This window comes from Rousettus aegyptiacus, unplaced genomic scaffold (genome assembly GCF_014176215.1).
Source record: "Rousettus aegyptiacus isolate mRouAeg1 unplaced genomic scaffold, mRouAeg1.p scaffold_m13_p_16, whole genome shotgun sequence".
In the NCBI taxonomy this organism is placed as follows: Eukaryota; Metazoa; Chordata; class Mammalia; order Chiroptera; family Pteropodidae; genus Rousettus; species Rousettus aegyptiacus.
In genome coordinates, this window is record NW_023416291.1 from 22,984,450 (window position 1) to 23,008,562 (window position 24,113).

General features: G+C 40.7%; 1 protein-coding gene across 2 annotated transcripts; it reads left to right on the top strand.

Moving 5' to 3' along the window:
* Positions 1-1,238: 1,238 nt before the first annotated feature.
* FDFT1 (farnesyl-diphosphate farnesyltransferase 1) lies at positions 1,239-23,798 on the top strand. 2 transcript variants are annotated; one of them, XM_036233602.1, is made up of 8 exons: positions 1,239-1,497; positions 8,847-8,944; positions 9,692-9,875; positions 12,752-12,880; positions 14,251-14,442; positions 18,095-18,271; positions 20,038-20,190; positions 21,161-21,386. In XM_036233602.1, the coding sequence occupies exons 1-8, from the start codon at positions 1,399-1,401 to the stop codon at positions 21,383-21,385; spliced, it is 1,257 nt and encodes a 418-aa protein (XP_036089495.1). In that variant the 5' UTR covers positions 1,239-1,398; the 3' UTR covers position 21,386. The 2 variants fall into 2 exon arrangements, with proteins under 2 accessions (XP_036089495.1, XP_036089494.1); XM_036233601.1 differs by lacking the exon at positions 1,239-1,497 and having other exon boundaries at positions 8,509-8,944; positions 21,161-23,798.
* Positions 23,799-24,113: the final 315 nt, after the last annotated feature.

A 24,113-nucleotide genomic window follows, 5' to 3' on the forward strand; every position in this document is an offset into this window, starting at 1 on the left:
ATTGTCGGCACCATCAGGGCTCCACGGACTGGGTTCTGGGGAGAAGAAATAGTGAAGTGGAAACGGTGACAACTAGCAGAAACGACCGCTACCAAGTGGCTCTCTAAGACTGAATTCATCATGGCAGGAGGCTCTCAGTAGGAAGTTTCAAGTTCATTCTGAAAGGAGGAAAGGAAGGCCTAGCGTAAGTGAGAGAATGAGTGAAACGAGCAATGGTGGTACAGAAGTGGCAGGGATGGGGACTCGAACAATGGGAATTACTCCGCTTGTCCATGTGTCTGATGGATTTAAGGAGAGGCTTTTGCTTGACAACTGTCGGTGGGATACAGAAAGGGCAAGTCCTGGCTTCTCTCAGAAGTTAGGAGAGGCGTGATAGTTGTACTCTACAGATGCTAGGGGAAATATTTATCTCATGAGCTTGAGTTTCCAGATAATTGACATTTTGAAAAATTTGAAATTTAATGTTAGATTTCAGAGGCCTTAGCTATTCCATAAATATTTCTTAAATGCTAGGTTTGGGAATACGAGGATAAACAAGACAAGAAAAACCTTACACTAATAGGAGGCTGGCTTTTAACAACAGAGAGCTAAAAGTTTCAGTAGGTTGTAGGAAAAGTGCTTTGTGAAGGGGGAGGATAAGCGAAAGTTCCAACACTACCTAGCACAGTCCAGATTTCAAGAACGGTGTTGTGCTGGGCACGTGCCGTGCTGGCCAAGCTTTTGCTTTGTGTACTATTGGCAGTAAAGACCGGACAACTTGGTTATGTGTCTACCGGCCTTTTAAATGTTAGCCCGGTGCGACCACAAACGGAGGGCGTCATGGAACAGCTTATTTGGCCAGCAGGGCAAACAAAAATAAACACGTGGACGGCTTATTGAGAAAAATCATAGTCTCTTGCCCGTTCTCCCAACTTCTGCCCGGTTCTCACCAAACACGCAGATAGGGTAACACTTCACTACACGAGCATCGGCGGATTGGTTTTGTGCCTCCAGCCACACTAAGAACAAGCTGAGGAAAAGGAAAGGCCCGCCTCCAGTAGGAGCACCAATCCCGCTCGCCTCCCTCTTTCTCACCCTCCAATTAGCTGCTAGGATGTCGTCACGCCAGACTCATCCTGCAACCAATTGGTCGGTGTCTACCTGGTGCGAGCAGTTCTGGCCAATCAGCGTTTGTCAGTCCACTCACCCAGCGTTTGTCAGTATCTCACCAAATGCTTCGCAAGAGCAGAGGCCCGTTGAGATGGGCGGGAAGTAGGTGTGGTGTCGCCGTGCTGGGCCCGCCTCCGTCCTCGCCGTGCCCACAGCGCAGCCTCTACCTAATCCGTTTTTAAGTACGGGCTGGCGCTACTCGGAAGTATTCCCTAGGTTTCTACCGTGGCTCGATCGCTTACGGCCAGCATGGAGTTCGTGAAGTGTTTGGGGCACCCTGAGGAGTTCTACAACCTACTGCGCTTCCAGATGGGGGGCCGGTATAAGGTGATACCCAAGATGGACCAGGTGAGCCAAGCATCCCTGCCCGGTCGGAGACTGTGCGCGCGGGAGCGCAGCGGGCGACCTTCCAGCCCGGTGTGGTGGTGCGGAGGGCCCAAAATCGGGAGCAAGGGGCGCGACAAGCGGGTGCCACACGCCTCACATTCCCTCCTTCCCTCCAGGAGCAGACCCGCGCCGGGTCAGTCAGCCCCACTCGCCCGGCTTGGTTCATTCTCCTTAACCCATCGCCGGGCCCAGCTGTCTTGGTCCCCTAGGGAGGCCCCCCTCCTTCCTCAAGTTGTCTTGCGGCTTAAGATGTTTCTGCTGTCAAGACATTGATTTTCAGGTAGTTTTGCTTAATGTTTCGTTCTTTCCGTGAGCACTGATGTTTACTTACGTTCTAATACGTGGTTTTCAAAACAGATTATATGGGTAGTGTAAGTGGGAGAGGACCTTTGAGAGGATGGTAAACAAAACTATGTAAATGTTATCACGTGAATACCTTTTCTAGCACGAAACCTGACTCATCCAGTCTCATCCAGTTTTCTGTTATGCCATGTCCTCCAGAAGCTTACCTCAGTTTCTTCCAGTCTGATCAATCCCTTCTTCCTCAGTGCTTCCTCAGGTTTTTTTTTTTTTTTTTTTAACACATATTTACTCTAACAGCTTCTTCTGTATGTCTGTGGATTAGCTACATTTTTGGCTTCTTGAAGGCCAGACCTGCCTGCCTGGTTTATTTGTTCATATTTCATCTGCCTCATTCCAGTACCCTTTGTTAAATGAGTGTTATTTATTTCAACAAGAAAATTATTCCCTTCAGCAGAATTAGTGAGTTGTATTAAAAGTTTAAAATTCTATTTCCCAATGGATATATCACAGTCGAACACTGTTCTTTGTTTAAATGTACCCTTTATCTGTGTCCTTTATTAAAACACTTTATTTTTCCATCAGAAAAAAAAAATTTCCCTTTGTCTTGTAACTGAGAATCCTTCTCATCCTTCAAGGTCTAGCTTCAGTATCACCTCTGTTGACTATTCAGCAGACATTTATTAAAATACCCATTCTGTTCTAGGCATTACAGTGGGTGCAGCATGGCCAGATGGCATGTATAAACAAATAAGACACTCAAAGAGCTCACCATCTTGTCAGGTCAATAAAATGTAAAATTGTCCATAGAAAACTTAGGTAGGCACCACACCATCACGAGATGCCTTTTCATGTCACCTGTGAACCTCTCTCAACCATTTTCTTTAACACTATTTTTCTTTATCTCAGTCCCATAGTCTTGTATTGTGGTTGCGTATTGGTTTTATCTTCCCCAAGTCCCTTTCAGATTTAAGATTCTATATTTGAAACAATTTGAAAATAAGAATCTTGTTTGATGTACCTTCAGTGAATTAATGAATTAAAGGTGGGCACACTACCCTCAAGAAACATATAGCTTTTTAAACAAGATAAATGTAAGTAAATGTACTAGGTTATAATAAATGCCATAAGGAAATTCACAGATGGGAAAAATCACTTTTGGCCAAGATAGATTAATCTTTTGAGGAATGCCTGAAAGAAATACAGCTTTAAATTGTTCTTGCACCTCGCTCAAAGAATATTAGTTTAATTAGAGCTTCTTACCAAAAGTTCTTACTTGGAGCTTTCCTGAAGTTATTTGCAAATATTTTTGCTATTGTATATTTGAGTGTTTGGTGGAAGGAGAATGGTGTCCACTATTATCAGATTCTTCCAGAGATCTGTGACATAAAACAGGTAGGTAGTCACTTTACAATCCAGGTTGTCTTCTTGAAGGCCTCCTGTAAGTCACTACCTCTGGAGACAGCCTACCTACTCCCTCTCTTGACAGTTGTGGTTTTTAGGCAGTGTTACTTTATAACGAGCTGAACTTTGTTCTCTTGCTGGAGCCAGGGAATCTAATCCTTGTTTTGTTATACAGTATTTGAAGTGTTTTAAGAAAACATACTCAAAGAATATTGGTATAGAAGCCAAATGTTCTGTGTTCTTCCATTTGTTACATGTTGCTCTTTCCAGATCATTTACCAACTTGGTTTCTCTTTCTTTAAAGTCTATTGTTCAAAATTGAATAGCGCTTCTGGTCATTTCAGAACTTTAAATTCCTTTCTTACAGACGTTGTATTTCTAGTTAACATAGTTTAAGATCGCTTTACTTTAAAAAAATGTATTTTAATTAAAATATTTTAAATAAATAGAAAAATACTGAAAATACTATAACAAACCATTTTGTGTCTTATCTCCAAAATTAACTATATCTATTGTCTTAGCTATATTTGCTTCCTTTTTGTTCTTGTTAAGAAATAAAATGTCCTTTTTCATCTCCCCCTACTCCCATGTCAGCGTTCTTTTTTAAAAAAACAGTCTTATCGCACTTAGAATTGTGGTCAGTCAAGATCCTAATTGCACTTGTTCAGGACCTAGTCTTCCATCTTGATGGTACCCTGCTGAAAGGCTTTTAAAACCTTGATTTTTTACCATTTAGATAAAGGGTGTCATAATAATGGCTAATATTTATTGAGCTATTTCTATGTGCCAAGAACTATTTTAAACATCTTACATCTATTATTCAAACCTTCCGGGGACCCCGTGAAGAAGCTGCTATAATTTTTCCTGTTTTATCGTTGAACAGGCACAGAGAAGTTAATTAATTGCCTGAGATCCAACAGCTATTCTGTGGTGGAGCCTGTCTTTGACCCTGACAGTCTGAATCCAGAGCTCACTCTCTTAACTCCATCATTCTGCTTACCTAAGGCATACACCACCTCATTAAACAGAGGATTGTCCAGATTTCAACCTTAGGAGAGCTAGGAAGTTCTGGTCAGCCTAACAAACCCAGTAGAAATTAACCAAGCTGGGCAGCCCAGCTTGGTTAATTTCTACTGGGTTTGTTCAGCTGACCAGGTGGTATGGGCTTGACAGTCTGGTGGTTAGCAGGCTCTAGGCTGCAATGTCAAGGGGTGACCAGGACATATGTGACTCATTATCTAGCAGGAGCCTGGAAGAGCACAAGCCCCAGTCTGCACACACTTTTCAAGCCTTTGCTTGATTCACATTTGGTACTGTCTTATTGGCTAGAAAAAGTTGCAAAAGGAGCCCAGATTCAAGGAGGTGGAGAAAGATCCCATTTCCTGATGGAAGGAGCCACAAACTTTTGTGGCCATTTTGTAACTTACCACACCTAGTCAATCTTGACAACAATCCTAAAGAAATGTTCCTGTTATCACTGCCATTTTATAGATTAGGAACTGGTGGCATTGGGTAATTAAATAACTTGGGTGAGGTCACACAGCTCCCAAGCAGTGGTTCCAGGATGCCAACCCAGGCTTGTCTGAAAACCTCCATGCTTTAGTTTGGAGACCACCTGGGTAAAGAGCATAGGGTTTGACTGGTCCTAAACAGCTGATCAGATGCTAACACTATCACATGTGCTCTCAGCACATAACAGGCACTCTGATTCCATTGCCTTCTTCAATTCTCAATTCTGCTGTGTATTAGCTACTTTCCTGCCTACTTTCCATTCTACACACACACACACCTACCCCACCACCCCTTCATTCATTCAACAAATATGTGACAGCCTAGATTTTGTTTTAGGTGCTAGAGATAGAACAATGAACAAGATAGATGAAGATCTCTCTTTTATGAACCTTATATTCTAGTGGAAGAGAGGATATTTCAACAGCTATCTCAAACATATGGTATTTCAGGTATAGTTAAGTATTACAAAAAAAAATATTGTGGCAAAAGTTCTGGGCATCTGAATCAGGGAACACAATTTATAGTGTTGGGTCCAGAGACTTGACTTCTCTGCCTCTCATTTTTCTTTCTATAAAATGAGTCTATTGGAAAAAATGGTGGCATTGATTACCTTCTAGAGGAATGGGGGGAATGGGTGGTCTTGATAAGGGGATAAGAGAAAGACTTCACAGTATCATCTTTTGAGGTTTTTAAAAAGTGAGATGGGCTATTCCAACTCTTCTAGCTCTAAGATTTGATGAAAATACAATATTATTCATTTTGTCAGTTGCAGTTTTTCTGAGCCCTTTTTAACCCCCATGAGCCAGCCATGCTTGAATGTATCTCTAATTAGTGGAAACAGGAAAATCCATTTTCTTTCACTTAACATTATCTTAGTTTCTCTCAAGTGACAAAGAAGCTGGGTAGGGGGGAATGTACACTTAGCAGATCTTGAGGGCCGAATATTTCTGTCTCAAAAGTATTCAGCTGTAGGAATTCAGAGTTTGGTAAACTTGATTTATACTGAATTTTTAGGAGCATATCAGAAAGTCTAGGGACATACTGCCACCTGCAAGTTGTGACATCACTGAGGGCACTTAAAGGGAAAGCAGGTGTTTTGGAATGGTGCAGTTCTGGTTTCTGTCAAGTCTAAATCCTGACTCAACGAAATAGCTGAATAACTTTTGGTAACAACCTCTGAGCAACAGTTTGTTCACCTGTAAAATAGATACCAGCTCAATTGTTTAACTACAATTTCCCAATTCCAAAATGATCTGAAAAACCAGTTTTTTCATAAGTCGGGCTCAAGATCATATGGCAGGGAAAATTGTACTTTGAATTGAAGTGATCCTGCTTGCTATAAATATTCAAATGTTATGCTGAAGAAATGTTAAAACCAGTTATGGATGCTGCTCCATAGTGACTGGAGCTGTCTATATATTTTATTGCCTGTTTTCTAAAACGCAAAAATGTCTGAATTCTGCTACACATCCGGCCATGAAGATTTCGGGTTGATTGTAGGTCTGTAGTAACTTTCTTAAAGGGTATTTTGAGGATTTAAGAGGTGTACAGCAGGTTAGGTCAGTACTGTTTGTATTGTGCTTGGCATGTAAGTAGCTGCCCAGTAAGTGGCGGTTATTAATTAATCTTGTTATATATTCAGTTCTAAAGTTTGTGGGGTTTTCCCCCTTCCGAGGGAACCTGTATTACTTAAAGTCTTAATGGAAAGCCATGGGGAGGGTTGGTAGCTGTTCACTTGCAGAACTGTCTTTCAGCTTGAGACTGGAGTCCTGGGAGTTCAGTCTTATTTCTTAGCTACTGTACACTCTTCCTTGACATGCCTTTCATCCCTCTTTGCGCTCACCTGAGAGTTCTTGGGAGTGTGTAGCATCTCAGCAGTGGAAAACATCAGGATGCTCTAGGGACAGGCTGCAGTAGCCCCAGCTTGTGGGAATTAAGCAGTAGAAATTTTTAGTGAGTAGTGTTTCCATAGTGTGTTTAATAGCTTTAGCTTCCCGTAGCTTGGTAAGTTGAGGAAATCTATTGTTACAGGGTGAGGTACTGAAACAAATAGGTGACTGGATAAAGAATGATGGGGGAAGGAGATAGGGAAGTGATTTATTGACCTTGATCACGTTTAAGAGTGAAAGAGGTGTGTTGGAAAAGAGGAGGTAGTGTTCTTTACAAGTGTTGCTCTTCAGAACCAGTGTGACTGCACCGTTGTGTGTATTGCAACTCATAGTGAGATATCAGCCCCCAAACCATCAGTTGTAGCTGAGGATTAAAACATCTGGCAATGCAGGAAGGAATCATTTTGGCCTGATAACAGCAGTTTATGCAAAGAGCTGGCATGGAGCTCAGTAAATAGTTCTTATTGTTTCTTTTATTTTACTGTGAAGTCTTGCCTTCACATTTTGAGAGGAAAGGAGTTGTTGAATCTTTTTTAAATGCTCTGAATGTATTAATTTATTAATCAAACCACTGAGTATTTTTATATGCCAGACACTACTAATGATTTTCTTAATTTATGGTGTTCAGTATATGCTAATTTTTATTACTGATTTTTTATTGAACATGGCAGTAAAATTCTCTCCTTTTTTTTTTTTTTTTTTTTTTTTTTTTTAGAAATGCTTTGTTATTTTGACTAAATAGTATGCATCCATGGTAGAAAATTTAGGAAATAGACACAAATAAAAAGAACATAGTTCCCAAAGACCCTACCAGGGTCTGGGGTTCTCTGTTAACATTCCAAAGTGACTGTGGGATTTCCTACCGGTGGATATGCCATACATACATTTTTAACCACTCCCCTGTTAATGCTATTTCAGATATTTCCCATTTCTCTTTTTAAAAGAGAGTGGGGAAGTGTAGAGGTGTATATGGGAACTCCGTACTTTCCACTCAATTTTCCTGTGAACCTAAAACTGCTTTATAAACACACACAGAGCAGTTTTTGCTGATATGCTTGTATAATCATAATGTATTTTTTCCTGAAAAAAATGGTCATTTTCCTTAGGGAAGAGTGAAGTTTAGGAAGCAGCTCATTACAACTCACTGATTTAAAAGGGAAAGACGATTACAAATCTTAAAATAGCTAGCTTTCCAGAGTATAGTGGAGGTTTGAAAAACAGAACAGGACAGTAGTCAAAGCGGTAAATCAGATTTAATTTGGAAAAGCTATTGCAATGGGGAAAAGAGACTTCAGTATAGAACTGAGCTCAATTCCGAATTCAGTGAAAAGTGGGGGTTTATAGCCAAGGTGCAGAAAGGATGGGCGGGTGGAGGGAAATTTTCTAAGAGGAAACATCTGGGCAAGGGGTGTTAGTGGCTCAAACACCCAACAGGAGTCCTGCTGGAGGCAGGCTAGGGCGATGGGATGGTAGTGGAGGGTGGGTGATATCATCCGGGTTTGGGAGTCTGGCTAAACTAATCTAGGATTTTTGATAGAACTGGGTAAAAGATAGACACAGAAGTACAAAAGTGGAGGATTCAAGGGATCTTGACTAAAGTTTGGTCAAAGACAGGGAGGAAAAGCAAGCTTCTCAAAAGTGGACTGGTTTCTGCTAGCTAGCATCCTGTAGGTTCAGGGAGAAGGGGAAGACGGAGAGGAAGGTGGCGGAGTGGCTAAGGAGCTGCGAGCCGGGGGCATGGGGCGGGACCAGCCGTGGAGGCGGGGGCAACCTCTGGGCGGGCGGCAAGCCACAGGGGTGGAGTGGGCGGGTCCGGTGGACAGCCGACTCCCAGCCGCAAGCCTGTTGGGGTGGAGGGAGAGCCGCCCCACACCTCGGTGGGCACTTCCCAGCTTCGCTTGGGTTGGGAGGAAAAACTGCGCTGGCCCCGCGAATCTCATGGCCGCAGCCGCCTGTGGCATCAAGGCCATGTCCCTCTTCAAGCGGACCTTGGTGCTGAGCCCCACCGCCGCGCCCAGGGCCACGAGCACCGGCATCTCCCCGCGAGGCTGCTCCCTGCCTCCCACCACCTGCCCCTCCAAGGACTGGCCGTGGAGAGAGGGCGTCTGCAGAAGACTGTGGAGCCCGACGGCTGCCGGCCATTTGCCCCAATCCCAGTCCTGCTCCTCTACGTCTCCCACCTCCGTGTGTCTTCTCTGCCCTCAGGATTCGCTCAGCAGCAGTTTGAAAACTTGCTACAAGTATCTGCGTCAGACTAGTCGCAGTTTCGCATCTGTTATCCAGGCGCTGGATGAGGAAATGCGGTGAGTGTCAGAGGCAGTTCCTTTGAGTCATTTGAAGCTGTTTGACATAGCTCCTAACCGTTGGGTCTCTGGTGCCTTGGTGACTTAAGCAGAACATGCTCTCCTTGAGTGAAGGAAATGGTCCCTGTTGAAAAGCCTATGTATTTACTTTACAGATTGCCCTTCCGGGCTCCTCGCCATCTAATAGTGTCTCTGTAGGCCCAGCTCAGGGAGAGGGAGGGGGGTGTTTATTAACCTTTTTTTAAGTCCTGGCAGCCGAACCTGTCTTTGAGCAGGTCATGCATTTTTCTTGGCTTGCGTTTCTAGTATACTGGGTTAATTCTTTCCAGATCGCCTCTATGTAGATTACATACATCGATGAATTTAGGCCAGTTGCCTTTATGTGTGATAGTATTTATACTGAGAAGTTGGGTCTTTTGACTTTTTTATCTGCAAACACTTGGTCTGTTGGCCTTTGTACAGTCGTTCTACATTAGTTAAATGCAACTCATTCTGGGAGTAGTAGTGCCAGGTTTTTGTTTTTGTTTTGTTTTTAATTTTTTATAAGTAAACTACAGAAGTTCATTGCTCCCATCCAAGAAAGGAATGCTAAGATGTCTCAAGTATAAAAGGCTTTGGATGTTCTTTCTGCAGAGTTAAGGGTATAGAAGGGTTTAGAAAATGGTCTAGCATAAATAAGATGCTATTTTAAAATAAATATCTTTGGAAGTTTGTTCCAATATATTAATAGTTCTTTCTTTTTTACAGCCATGCAGTATGCTTATATTATCTGATTCTCCGAGCTCTGGATACTCTGGAAGATGATATGACCATCAATACAGAAGAAAAGGTCCTAATGTTACAAAATTTTCATTCTTACCTTTATGAACCTGACTGGCGGTTCATGGAGAGCAAAGAGAAGGATCGACAAGTGCTGGAGGATTTCCCAACGGTAGTGGAATTACAAATCTCTTCTGCATACGGTTGTGCTTATAATTGATGATGTAATGTCAGCCAGCATGCATACCTGTAGAGAACAGTAAAACAAGCAGTCTGAGAGCAGCATAACATAATGTGATGGTTAACATTCTGAAGCCAGACTGCCTCGGTTGGAATCCCAACTGTCCCAGTTATTAACTGATACTTACATAGCCTGTTTGTGTCCCATTTTTTTTACCTATAAAAGAAGAGGCAATAATAGGACCAACCTCATGGTATTGCTGTGAGGGTTAAAAGAATTAATATAGCTAAATCTCTTAGAATGACATTAGCTACTATTAGTAGTAGTATATGTTTGGCAGTCTAATGTTTATTCCTGTGGAAAGATGCATTCAAGTTCCAGTGTCATAAAAGATAGATTCTCAGTCTAGCTAACAAAACCTATTGCCTGCCTACATTATGCAGCCTCAGTATGTAGCACTGCTGCCTTCTCGGGTGCTCTATGCCTGGTACTATGGACGTATTGCTCATGGTGAGTAGCAGCTATGGTGTAGGGAGCAAGCTCTCAGCAGCTGTGGTGAAGACTGAGATGCAGGACGAGCGTCTGCCACTTCCAGCTGTGTGATTCTTTCTAGCTGTGTGTGATTCTGGCAAGTTCTTTAATTGCTTGGTGCCTCAGTTTTCTCATTTGTAAAGTTAGCTATGAGGATTGATTAAGTTCACATGTAAAAAGTATTTAGAATAGTGCCTGATATTCTGGAAATATTAGGTATTCAGTCCATTTTCTTGGAGTAAAGTGGATTATTAAATTAAAATCTTGAGTTTCAGAAAATCCTACAAGTTTATGTGATACATGAGACTGAGTACTGCTTTTTGGAACTTGCATGTCTTATCACAAATAAGTGATTTAGCCAAGTCTCATGTTATCTAATAGACCAAAGAAGCTCTTCTTCTTATATACATTTGCCAGGATTTGGAGGAAGAATAGTCCTTATTGTGGCTCTTGCTATTGAAACGAATCTATATTCCTCAGTGGAGAGGGGAGGAATCTACCCATTGCAAAAGAATGTTTGAGAAGGACTCCTTTGGAGCAAGGGCCATTTCAGATTACTGAGATTACATCTTAAGTGTCAAAGCCAAAAATAAAATTCAGTACAAACCAAAAAAATCTATGAAGAATAATCAGGTGGAGTCAATATAGTACAACACAACACAAAAGAAGAAAGAAAAAGAATCTGTGAAAAACAATTGGTGAGGAGTTAGGGTTCACGTTTTTGTCCATTATACTGGTGGACTCAACCTGGCACCCTTCCTAAATGCACTTGGAGTGACCAGAGAGTACCCCAGGGACCTAGAAATCTGTTGTTGTGGAACAGAATCACCTGGAGGGACAAGAAAAAGCCCTCCTGGCTCACTTTATTTGGCAGAGCTTGTTGTTATTCACAGAGAATATGTCAAATTGGATGCCAAGTGTGGAGCAAGTCCGCAACACCCTCTACCCCTCTCAGATTTCTGGGAAAACAGAGCTCTTCATTGCTACTCTTTCCTGGATATTTTTGTTTTTATTTTTTGAAATAATTATGTAATGAGTACCAAAGAGTTGTTGAAGCGGGGGATAGTTCAAATTCAGCTGTGAGGTGTTTATTTTGGAGTGTTTGTTTTTAAGAGCCCAGGCTGCTGCTCCTCCCCCACCTCAGTGGCCTTTCCTTTCTTATAAATAGAACTGACTTAGCTAAGGATCTGTTGAAAGAACAGGGTCTTAGGAAGATTCAGGGATTCAAATAACCTTTGGTAAAGTTGCTCGTTTGTTTCAATCCACAATAGGAATTACCCTGGTTTTGCCCTGAAACAGCTGTTTTGGAAAGTACTGTGTTCTGGAGATACTGGGTTGATTTTATGGATTTTTGGGTTTAACAGTTGATGTTCAGTATTGTAATCCTAAAGTATCTTAGGCTCTGATTCCTTTTAGTGCCCTGCAACCAGCTAATTTTCCCTTGGGTCCTTAAATTAGGTGTTTCCTGAGGAACCTTTTCTAACCTTTCTGTAAACACAGACTAAGTATTTCTCACACTTCTGATGCTTAACGAAGTCTGTTCACTGTTTTTAGTATCGTAATATTTTATAGCATTTTATATAAGAAGTTTAATGATGGGTTTATATTTCGAAAACCTATAAATATTTTGAACTTAAACAAGATATTTGTGCAGAAGCAATGAATTTTAAAGGCATCAGTAGTACTTTCCTACATTAGAGCTTGGGCTATGAGAAAAATGTTGGGTAGCAGTCCTCAGAATGAGCTAAATATAGATGTTTAAGGGGTTAAAAAGTGTTGCCTGATAGTGCTGGAGACACTATAGCTTCATGATACAAATTTGGGAACAGATGATGGAAAATGGCTGATCTCCTCGCTAGAATATAAACTACAAGGGCAGGAGTTTCTGATTATTTCTGGCTATCTTTCTCAGTGCCTAGACTATGCTTGTTACACAGGAAGTGCTTGATATCTTGGTGTGAATGAATCTTCACTTACAAGGTTTGTCTGAAATGAGGCATTCTAACTAAAGTTCTTAGACTTATGCCCAGTTTTATGTTGGCACATCTCATTTAGTATATATTAGAAAGATGAGTGTATAGGAAGACTGAATCTTCTTTTGAGTCTAGAAACTAGCATTTTAGGCCTTCTATCTTAATATTTATAAAATTTTCAATTTATTGTCAATATATAGAAAACTAGTATAACTTAGATGCTGGGTTTATAGATGAATCATTTGAGAGTCTTAGTTAATAAGTTATACTGTTGCTTTGCTTTATAATTTGTAGGTACCATGTTGGTTCCCGGTATAAATACATATTTCATATTTTCTATTTTCTTTATGTTCTCCATTTCAGATCTCCCTTGAATTTAGAAATCTAACCAAGAAATATCAAACAGTAATTGTTGACATTTGCCGAAAAATGGGATGTGGGATGGCGGAGTTTTTGGTTAAGGAAGTGACATCTGAACAGGAATGGGACCAGGTTAGTGTTTCTGTAAAGCAGTGTGTGGTGCATAAGACAGGGCCAGCAGGACTCATTGTGAAGTTCAGAATAAGGAGAAAATTGTTCCCCAGTTCCAGGATTTCTGCTTTTACAACCCTTTCGTTTAGCTTAAATGTCTCATCATAAAAAAGAAGGGCTTACAGTTTGAAACTTGAAATAATTGATGCTCTAGAGAGTTTGCCATTAAGTTAGGCCAAAGTAGATAGAAATTATCCCAGAGGTACAGACATTAACCTTATAGAAGTCTCCCTGACTTGTGAAATTTTAACTAAATGGTTAAATTACTTCAGGTAATAGGTAACAATTTTCATATTTTAAAATATTTTTTGTTATTTTCATCTTTTCTATTACCAAGTGTGTGTATACATACCTTAGTTCGGAGTCATTTCAGTTCCGTCTTAGCACAGATGAACTTAAACTGTTATGTGTCCATTTCCTTAGAAATAAAAGTAGTTCATGAAAATCCACAGGTATTAACTTTGGATTATAGATGTATTATGCTAAGAGGTAAGCATCTCTCTAATACCTTACTTCTTCCTTTCCCATCATCTCCTTACAGAAATAAGACAATACGAGATATTCTAAGTTTCTTGACATCCCCCACCCTCACAGTTCATTTGGTGGTTATAAACAAATATGTGTGGGGATGAGCAGGAGAAGACCTGGCATGGGTGAGGCTGTCTTCCTCAGGAGACATAATATCTGGAAGGGCTACGAAAGCAGATGAAGTGGCAAATAAAATCGCAGTGGCCTTTTATTTGGCCAGTTTATTCCTGACCAGCAGCTATAAAGGATATAGACCAAGTTAGGAGTTAGGGAACTGGGAGAGAGTACTTATCTAGACAAGTGACCTAATTGACTATAAAGACTAAACCAAGTATCAGAATGCGGGGGGGGGGGGTGGGGGGGGTGGGTAGGGGGGCTTGCCTATTTTCCATAGGAATGGCGATTGTAAGACTTATTATCCCAGTAGAAGTATCTGGCATTTTAAACATCTAAACTATGTATGTATTTTGTATCTTTAACAGTGTATCAGTAGATTAGTGTATCAGGAGGAAGCTACTCCATATTTATTTAGTGAGTGCAGGTACAAGGCCTGGCCTCTTAATTTTTCAAGCTTCAGAACTCAATAGCAACATTGTTGGAACTGTTCCTGGGTTGATGCTCCCCAAGTGAGCTTGTATGTGATTGCTGCTGGAATATCAGTTTATGAATTTAAAGTTAAAGATAAAACTGGCCAGGAACCAGCACTGGTTATCTGCACAATAACTTCCTTTTCTGCTGTGTAGATCTATCAGGAAACCATTTTAGTAAAAGTGTTAGTATTGAACTACTTCAATTTTTTACAGTACTGTCACTATGTTGCTGGGCTGGTAGGAATTGGCCTTTCCCAACTATTCTCGGCCTCGGAGTTAGAAGACCCCTTAGTTGGTGAAGACACAGAGCGTGCCAACTCTATGGGCCTGTTTCTGCAGAAAACAAACATCATTCGTGATTATCTGGAAGATCAGCAAGAAGGAAGAGAGTTTTGGCCTCAAACGGTAACAAATTAGGGGATTTGGGGAAAATTCATTTTAAACACTTTCTGAAAACCATTAAGTCTTTTTGGTTGCAAGTGACAGAAATACAAATCAAACCCTCTTCAGCAACATAAAACGTATATATAAAGTAGGTTAAGATTTAGTTTGCTTCCTATAGGTAGACTGGCTGAAACCAGGGGTTCAGATTCTGTTATCAGTCTTTGTGTCCTTTCTTTCTCTCTTTTGACAGGCATTCTCCAAGTGGAAGATACAATGACCCATGACTCACAACCTACTAGTTTAACAAAAAAGTCCTTAGGAAGGCCTGATTGGTATGACTTGGTTCCTATTGCCATCCCTTCTAACCAGTTACTGTAGCCAGATGGTTGAGTACTCTGACCATGCCTCGATTATGTCTGCCGAATGCACACAGAATGGATTCCCCCAAGGAAGAAAGATTAAAGGAAAGAAGAGGGAAAGGATACTAGACAGGCAAAAACTACAGATGTTCATTTTAAGAGACGAGTTGATCTTTGACAATTAAAAAGTGGACAGAGAGAGAAAAGGTTTTGACACAGATTTTCTTCAGAAGGAAAACTAGAAAATCTTATGATTATTTGTTAATTTTATTCCAGCATTTACCTTTTTCTTTCCATAAAATGGTTTCTTAAAACAAAGTGCTTTTTAAAGTAAAAAAAAAGGCAGGTGGCAAAGTGGGAAAATATTTCTAAGTTATACTGCAGATAAAAGGTTAATATTTAAAGAAAAACTGACAAAATGCCCTGTAGGGAAATGGATAAAGTGATTAGAACGGATAGCATCACAGAAAGATGCAGATGATCCTTAAACATCCGAAAAGATGATCAGTCTTACTCTTAAGAAAAATTCACATTAGAACTACCCTAAGCTCAAAAGCATGATTTTTCAAGCTTCCCAGGTGACTAATATGTAGCCAGGGATGACAAACAGCTCTTGACCAGCCCTCCTTTGACACCATGGTTCCAAGAACGGAAAAGGGGCCTGTCTGAGGACCCCCAGTGAGTTCTTGGCCACCCTGCAAAGGAAGCCCCTGTCTCCCGGGTCCCAGCCCAGTGTCTGCCTAGCATGCTACACTGTCTCAGATGAGCACATCACCCAAATGCGGTTCACGGGCACCAGTTCTGCTGTCTGTTCACATTCACCTCCTCCTTCTGCAAAATGGAAGCACAGAAAGAACGACAGTTGACCCTTGAACGTGGGCTTGGGCTGCACAGTTTTGGTTATACGCAGATTTTTTCCATGCACGGATGGTCAGATCAGCCCTCTATATCCCTGGGTTTCGCATCCATGAATCCAACTAACATTATTTTCAGTCTGTGGTTGGGAATCTGGATGTGGGGGGGGGGGCGACTGTATGCCATGCTCTACACCATTTTACGTAAGGAACTTGAGCATCTGTAGATCTTGGTATCTGTGGGGGTCCAGGGACCAAATACCCCACGATACCAAGGGACATGTTCGGGGGAAGCTAAAAGTACATGTGAATTTTTTATGCTTGTATTTTTATCTAAATTGTCAGATCTGCTAGCCATTACCTACTATAATATCATCCTTTCTCTACTTATTTAGTCTTAGTTTTATACTTACCACCCATCCTTATGATGGAGTCTCTAGTCATTTTGGTTTTCTGAGGCTTGTGCTATGGTGGACAGGAAGACCCATCAGAATAATAATTCCCTATGTTTATACATACTGGTATAGTTTGTCTGTGTCCTTTATAGATGAAAGTCAGTCTTTCTGGATTAAAATTTTCTGTTGAAAGTTTTGAGTATCTCAAATGTGTTACTCCACTTCCTTCTGCTTTAAGGACTGGCTGTTGAGCATTTAATGATAACTTAATTTTCTTATTTTTTTCTTCCTTCCTTTCTTTCTTTTTTTTTTTTTTTAAATAAGTTATGGGTTCTTTTTATTTACTTTGGTGGTCTCTGTCCAGATCCATTGTCATTAGAGATGCCAGATTGTGCGGTCTTGCTTTTGTCATCCTTTCTGCATTTTTAAGCTGGAATTTTGAATTTTGCAAAGATGGTGGTAGTGGCAGCAGCAGCTTAGTTTTGTGAAAATTCCAAAAGATATGAAATAACTTGTCCAAAAAAAAAAAAAAACATGCTAAACAAACAGACCCAGATCCCAGCCCATTGGTAACATGTACAAAAGCACTAAGTGACACAACAGCCCCAGGAACTCAAAAACAAAAGTGGAGGCAGAAAAAAACACATACCCCACAAACAAAACCTGTCTGCTGCCGGACCCTGCACAGGGGAAAGCCAGGATTGGCTATAGAGTGTGTAACAAACCTGAAAATGAGAGGCCAACAGGTATTCACTGGACAGCAGGATGGGCTCCTTTGAGAAGAGCATGTGAAATAGGGAGAGGTTTTCCTTTTCCAGTAGTGGATGAGCAGAGAGAGGGGCCATGGCAAAGCCTGGAGGAGCTAGAGTGGACTATCCGCCTTTGAACTGGACAATAACTAGCGAGGATTCTCTTCCCAGGAGTAGGTCCCACATTGTGGAGTGAAATAAAAATTGAGACCTAAATAACATCAACCAAATACAGTATACGGATCTTGTTTAGATCCTAATTTGAACAAACCAAGTAGAAAAAAAATTTAGACAATGGGATGATTTGAACACTAATTAGATATTTTGTATTCAGTGTTTATTGTTAATTTTTACGTGTGATATGTGTACAAGAAAGGTTCCATAATGAAGTATTTGTAGAGAAATCGATGTATCAGGACTTTAACTTCAAATAACCACAGGGCTGGAGCGGGGCTGGGGGTACATATAGATGGAACAAGATTGGCCAAATGTCAATAATTGTTGAAGCTGGTAGATGGATACATAGGGGTTTATTAAGTATCCTTTCCAGGTTCTGCAGAACAGTCTAGTATCATCAATCTCAGTGGGTTTAGGTACAGTTAAGAATGGATAACAAATTTGATTCTCCATAGAATTTCCTAGTCTTTTTAGGCCTAATCATTTATTTTAGGGAGTATATAAAGTTACAATAAATGTCATTCATTAGGAAGCTTAATAATTAACCAAGAATAAATGTAAATTATTTGATAGCTTCAGAGAATCCTCTAAATAATATTGTTAAAAATTATCAAATGAATCTCACTGTTGGAGTTGAGGATGTTATTTCACTTTCAAGTTACTAAGATCCAAGTGGTAATGTCCTTGGTATATAGACCCAGTTCATTTTCCTCAAATTTGCATGTTCAGCAGCATTTTTATATGAATTAGGAATGTGATCTTAATTGTTAATTCGAGACCTGACGATCTTGAGAATGTTTAGCTTGCAGTACTGTTGTAGCTGATTTTGTATATATTTGGTTAACAGGAGGCCCTTTTAGTATGAGGTCATCAAAGTAGTGTTTAGTCCATGCCGTATTAATTGCCTTGAGGGGACACTTTCCCAAATATTTAATGTACTCTTAGGTTGCGATTAGACTTTGACTTGTCATAAATAGCCATTGATTTGACCTTAAAATGAACTTGATCTTGGTGGTAGAAGAGTTAGCAGCTAAGAGTTTACTGTGTACATTGTTCTTATTCACAAAGATCCTTTCTTCGTGCTTACATGTTCTTTCCCTATGCACATTGTGACTTGTTTTTTAATCTTGTCTGTCTAGGTTTGGAGCAAGTATGTTAAGAAGTTAAGTGATTTTACTAAGCCAGAGAATTTTGACTTAGCTGTGCAATGTCTGAATGAACTTATAACCAATGCACTACATCACATCCCAGATGTCATCACCTACCTATCCAGACTTAGAAACCAAAGTGTGTTTAACTTCTGCGCTATTCCACAGGTATGGAATGGGGCTGGCCTTGTTTTATAGGGGAGGCAGAGGCTAAAGGGAATCGTGTAGTGGGGTAGGTAGAATGTATTTTGATGTACAGTATTCAGGAATATGATCACTTAAAAAGTGGCTCTAGTTATTTACTTTTGCTGGGGGGCAGGCAGTGACTTATAACCTCCACACTCAGCTAAGCCTCAAGGTTAAGTCTGCTCCTTTCCAGAACCTTCCAGAACTTTTTTCCATTAGATATTCTAAGTTAGTTACATTTTTATCCTTACAGTGAAATCTAGGGATCTGGTCTCTGGGGACTGCTGAGTAAAATGTAGGTGAAGCTGTTATTATTAAAAAGTCTTAATTAAGCACCTACTATTTGTTGTTCTTTTCCTAGACTCAGGCTAACAGAACTTGATTCTATCTACCTAGCCCCTTAATATTCTCGGAGCTTACATTTTTTAAAATGCCTTTACCAGGTATTTCAGTTTTTAACTCAGCTAAGTGAAGAAACTCATAGGATTTAACTGATTTGGAAACTTGGTTTGATCTTGTTCTAATGACCAATCTTTAAAAACAAAAAAATTTCAGTTACAGGTGACATTCAGTAATATATTAATTTCAGGTATACAGCATAGTAATTAGACAGTTATATAATTTATGAGGTGATTACCCCAATAAGTCTGGTATGCATCTGACACCATGTAGTTATTATAATATTATTGACTATATTCCCTATGCTGTACTTTACATTCCTGTGACTATTTTTAGTACTGGCAATCCAATAAGGGGTGAACATCCAAAATATATAAGGCACGTATATAACTTAACACCAAAAAACCTAACAACCCAATTTAAAAATGGGCATAAGGCCTGAACAGACATTTCTCCAAAGGGGACATACAGGTGGCCAATAGACATATGAAAAGATGCTCAGTATCACTAATCATCAGGAAAAAACAAATTAATACCACAGTGAGATAGCACCTCACACCTATCAGAAGGGCTATCAATAAATCAATAACTGAGTGTTGGCAAGGCTGTGGGAAAAAAGGACCCCTCGTGTGCTGTTGGTGGGATTGCAAATTGGTGCAGCCACAATGGAAAACAGTATAGAGGATCCTCAAAACATTAAAAATAGAACTTACCATATGACTCAGCAGTTCTACTTCTGGGTATTTATATGAAAAAATCTAATGGCCAATCTAGAATGGTTGTTGGAACTAAGATCTGTAGGCCTGACCTGGGTTTTCATTTATCCTAGAAATAATTTACCTTTGAGCTTGGGAAACTAGAACTGCCTGCCCTTTTGTTCCCCTCACCTCTATGCTAATTTTTTAATGTATAATGATTACGTTCATTGTAGGAAAAATGAGGGGAAAAAAACATTTAATTTAATTCTAATAGAAAATTTTTATTGGGTATTTTTTGAGATATATTTTTCAGATATAACAACTCATTGCTTTAGCATGGAAAATGTTGCATTGGTTTGTTTGTTTTTCCCTAATAAAAAAGAATTTTCATGGCTAATCTATAGAATCAGGACTGCAAAGACCCCTTGATTATTCTGTGTTGAGAAAGGGAGGAGTGGGAAACGTAAAAATCTAGATATGCTTTCTTCATGGGTCTTTTTTCTTGGTTGGTTACATCTTAGCTTTTTGGGAGCTCTTTCTCAGTCTGTGGAGGGTTTTCTTACTGTCTCGTGATGACGGTTGCTTATAGCGCTGTTTACTAACCTTTTTTCATGAAATGAATTAGTGTTTTTTCCTTCTCATTATCCGTAGGTGATGGCAATTGCTACTTTGGCTGCCTGTTATAATAATCAGCAGGTGTTCAAAGGAGTAGTGAAGATTCGAAAAGGACGAGCGGTAACCCTAATGATGGATGCCACCAATATGCCAGCTGTCAAGGCTATAATACACCAGTATTTAGAAGAGGTAGGTTTTTATTGAACTACTTGGATAATGTGTAGCTATTTTTATGATTTAGATAATGTCACTTAAACATCTCATGTTTGGATAGTAGATGATTCTAACAACTCACTGTGTCATGGCACAAAGACATGAAGTGGTAGCCTTTCTTAGGAAAAAGTATGCTCATGGGGAGCTGATTGTGCAGAGTTACACAGGACCCTGGTAAGAGGCAATAAATGAAGCAAGGCTTTAGGATGGAGCTGCTAAGTATAATCATATTTTTTTTGAGCTAGGAGATGATTTTAGAGCCCACCGAAGTTATCAAGTGGAGGTTTTGGATTTCTTTGGTGCCAAGGTGGAGAAACAGATCATGGATTTTACGAGTCAAGCATAGAGGCAGGAGCTCAATTAGAGGCTGGGTAGCTTAGATGAGAGGCATGGAGGGCAGTAATTGGAGGCATGTAGAGGAGGACAGGGTTCAGCAAGTATTTCAGAGGTTTGCAGAGGGCATAGGTGCGGAGGTGCATGGAGGACTCTCGGATGACTCTCAGGTACCCTGCTTCTGCTCTTACCTTTCTTCATCTAGGTCGTGGCCTGTGCCACAGATTCAGTCTTGTTTTCCAAAGCTGCGTCTGCCAGTCTTTCCAGTATTATTGCCCTTCTTCCATATTACTCTGCTTCAGCCTCAAAACTGCTGACGTTACTGAGTGCCTATGGTGTGCCTGGCTCTGGGAGGTGTCGGGATGGAAGAATAGTGAGAACCAGTAGCTCCCAGTGCAGCATATGCTCAGGCCTCCCTGCTTGCTCCATAGGACAGGTTTTGGGATTACAGAGAGCCTGGGTTGATATCCTACCTTTAGTTGAGTTTCTTCATTGGTAAAATGGGCATAAAATCCCTACCTGTTTAGAGTGCTTGTAACATGTTGACACAGAGGATGTCCTATAAAGTTCCTAGGATTCAATAAGTAGCACTTACTGTTTTTTCCTTTAATAGATTTATCATAGAATCCCCAACTCAGACTCATCTTCTGATAAAACAAGGCAGATCATCTCCACAATCAGGACACAGAAGCTTCCCAGTTGTCAGCTGATCTCTGAGCGAAGCCACTACTCCCCTATTTACCTGTCGTTTGTCATGCTCTTGGCTGCCCTGAGCTGGCAGTACCTGAGCACTCTGTCCCAGGCCACAGAAGACTATGTTCAGACCGGAGAACACTGATTTGGAATGGCCCAGAAGCCGAAGCTCACCATTATGTGGACCGACCTTTTCTTCAAGGATGAATATTGGCTTCACCTTTTTTTTCTCTACTGCTTTAATCCTAAAAGAACTCTGTGGGCTTGGATCTTGAGAAACTGTGACATGCAGCTGAGAAGAAGATAATACAGGCAGATGATACCTCCCCCTCGGGATCTGGTCCTTGAAGGCTGTGCTCGCCTCTGCACATGGTGACCCACAGCAGAGCTCACAGGCCAGGGGAAATGGGGCTGCTGAGAAGTCTTATTTAGTGTGAATCCTGGCTAGAATTATAAGTAAATATATTTAATTCAAAGCAACCTTTGAATACCTATCCTGGTAGAAACATGAAGTGACTTTTTTTCTGTTCGGTTCCCGTTTTTCTCATTCTGTTGTCAGTTGATTTGAACATGAATGTTTATAGCTCTAGGTAATTTTTCTGTTGTTTCTTAAGAGTGTAGACTGTCTTCTATACATGAAGGCTAGGAATTAACTTCTAGGTATTATTTCCTCCTTTAAAGAGAGTCTGACTTTCAGAAAGAAACAGGATTGCCTTGGCCTCGTTGTAGGAGATAGGTCTCCAGTTAAAGGTCGATGTTTTTGAGATTTGTATAATAACAAATTGAGTTCCTGAGCATTTGTCAAGAGCAGCGCACTTGGCAGCCTGGGTGACCATGGCAGAGAACTCAGATATGGAGTTAGATTTTTGAAAGACGGGTGGCCATCTGCTGCCACCACGGAGCCAGCCAGAGCAGTACCGAGAAGGGATCCAGCTGCCTGGCTCCTGCGTGACTGCGTGCTGGGAAAAGAGAGAGGGGCAGTGCCATCTCCCTGCTCCAGTTTGTAGCCTGTGTTAACTCTGCCAGCCTTCTCCACTTTTGGCCAATTCTCTTGGCTGCATTCAGTTTTCAATTTGTGTGTGTGTGTGTGTGTGTGTGTGTGTGTGTTTTAATTGCCAGTTTATATACTGAAGTCTCAAGAAAGGCAAGCTGTTTTCGGGTGATTGGCTTGAAGCTGAAAGGCACTCAGCCTCATCTTCCTGGCGCTGTTTCGCCGTCTTCCTCCTGTACAGCTGAGGTTTGTAACGCACTCTCGCCCACAGACTAAGATCTCAGTGTGGACGAGGGAGGACATGGCCCCTCCCTAGGGGGTCTGAAAAAGACCCCAGGGTGAGAATCGCTGTCACAGGTCATTCAAGTGCTTTCTAGAAGCCATTAGTGCTCTCGGCATATATAGTATATCGTCTACTCTTTTGCTGCAGTCCTTTGTATACTGACTTACTGAATTTGTGTTTTATTCCAGGAATAATGTTGGATTTACATTGTTAAGCATATACCCACAGATTTTCCTCCCATGACCATCACCGCCATCTGACACAGTTGGCTTACTTTTGGTTCATGGAGGCTCAGTCCTGGACAAACTAAAGTGATTTGCCACGTACCATACAGCTATGAGCCAGACTCCGGTAATTTACCAAGTAGTTTAAACATCAGAACTTGCTTTGAGATTCCAGGGTAGGTTGTTAAAGTCCATGTAGGACACAAGACAACCTGGTGGAGGGCCTCAGTCTGAGGTGGACATACTAGAAGCATCTTTCTGGCCCAGTTGTGACCTGTGGAACTTGCTGAGCTTTTGTGTAGTTTAGGGGATCTCAGGTCCCTCCCAGCAATAAGCTGTATGATTTTTACTATCACTGACTTGTGCAAAGGTCTTAGACCTCATGTCCACCACTAAGTTCTTTGGATGATCATTTCGCTTTTAAATGTTTCTCTACTAAAATTGCCAAATAAAACGGCAATTTTATTGAAGACAAAACTTAAACTTGAATTTCAGATAACCTCGTTTCTTAGTATAATTATGTCTCAGGTATTTCATGGGACATATTTATCTGAAATTCAAATCAAATTGGGCATCCTATATTTTTATTTGCTAAATCTGGCATCCCTACCCTCTAAACCACAATTTAATCAAATGTTTAGCATCCTTGGCATTGTCTACTTGATTACTACTTACAGAGAAATATTTTAAGTTTTTCTCAGAGGAACAGCTGAGGTGATAAGGGTAATAATCAGTGGGGTGATCTGAGGGTTATTAATGTATTGATATTGATCCCAATCATAAACTTTAGACGCCTTAGACCTAATGTGAAGATGCCCCTCAATTCGTTTTGTTACCACATTTAGCATCTCTCTGCTGGCTTCTGAGTAAGGATGGAGTTGCAGGCGGGGACATGGTAGAGATGGGGGAAAGTAGTATGGAAATGGAATTATTCATCTGTTTGGGAGTGGGTGGAATGCAATTTCATTGAGTTTATGAATATATATTCTAATTGAAATTTTAATAAGTGATTCTGAATTTGTATCTTTGGTAACCCTTGTTAAACATTTCATAAATGCTATGATGAGTTTCACAAATTTTTCCTACAGTGTTCACCAGGTATTTAAGAGCTTATTTGAGGTAGCTTCTGATTCTGAGTCACATCAGAAGTCAAACTGAGAATGCTTTTGGGAAGAGCTAGTCCACCTGTCAGGTGGGGAAGGGAAGTAACTGCGGTATTGATAGGCTAGTGGGATGGGTGCCAATTCTTCTAGTTTCCTGTTTCTTCAAGAACTGGTGTACCTTGTCGTTTATGATTCTTAACTAGGATTATGCAAAGGAATAGTTCTTAACCAGCAATGTAAACTGAAGAGTCATGGGGAGCTGTCAAAATACC

What these genes read in the sequence shown, in the direction of transcription:
- FDFT1 (XM_036233601.1), top strand. Translation starts at nt 8,580, where the DNA reads ATGGCCGCAGCCGCCTGTGGCATCAAGGCCATGTCCCTCTTCAAGCGG. An exon ending in CTGAACAGGAATGGGACCAG is followed by an intron (nt 12,881 to 14,250) that starts GTTAGTGTTTCT and finishes AATTTTTTACAG; the next exon opens with TACTGTCACTATGTTGCTGG. An exon ending in GAGAGTTTTGGCCTCAAACG is followed by an intron (nt 14,443 to 18,094) that starts GTAACAAATTAG and finishes TTGTCTGTCTAG; the next exon opens with GTTTGGAGCAAGTATGTTAA.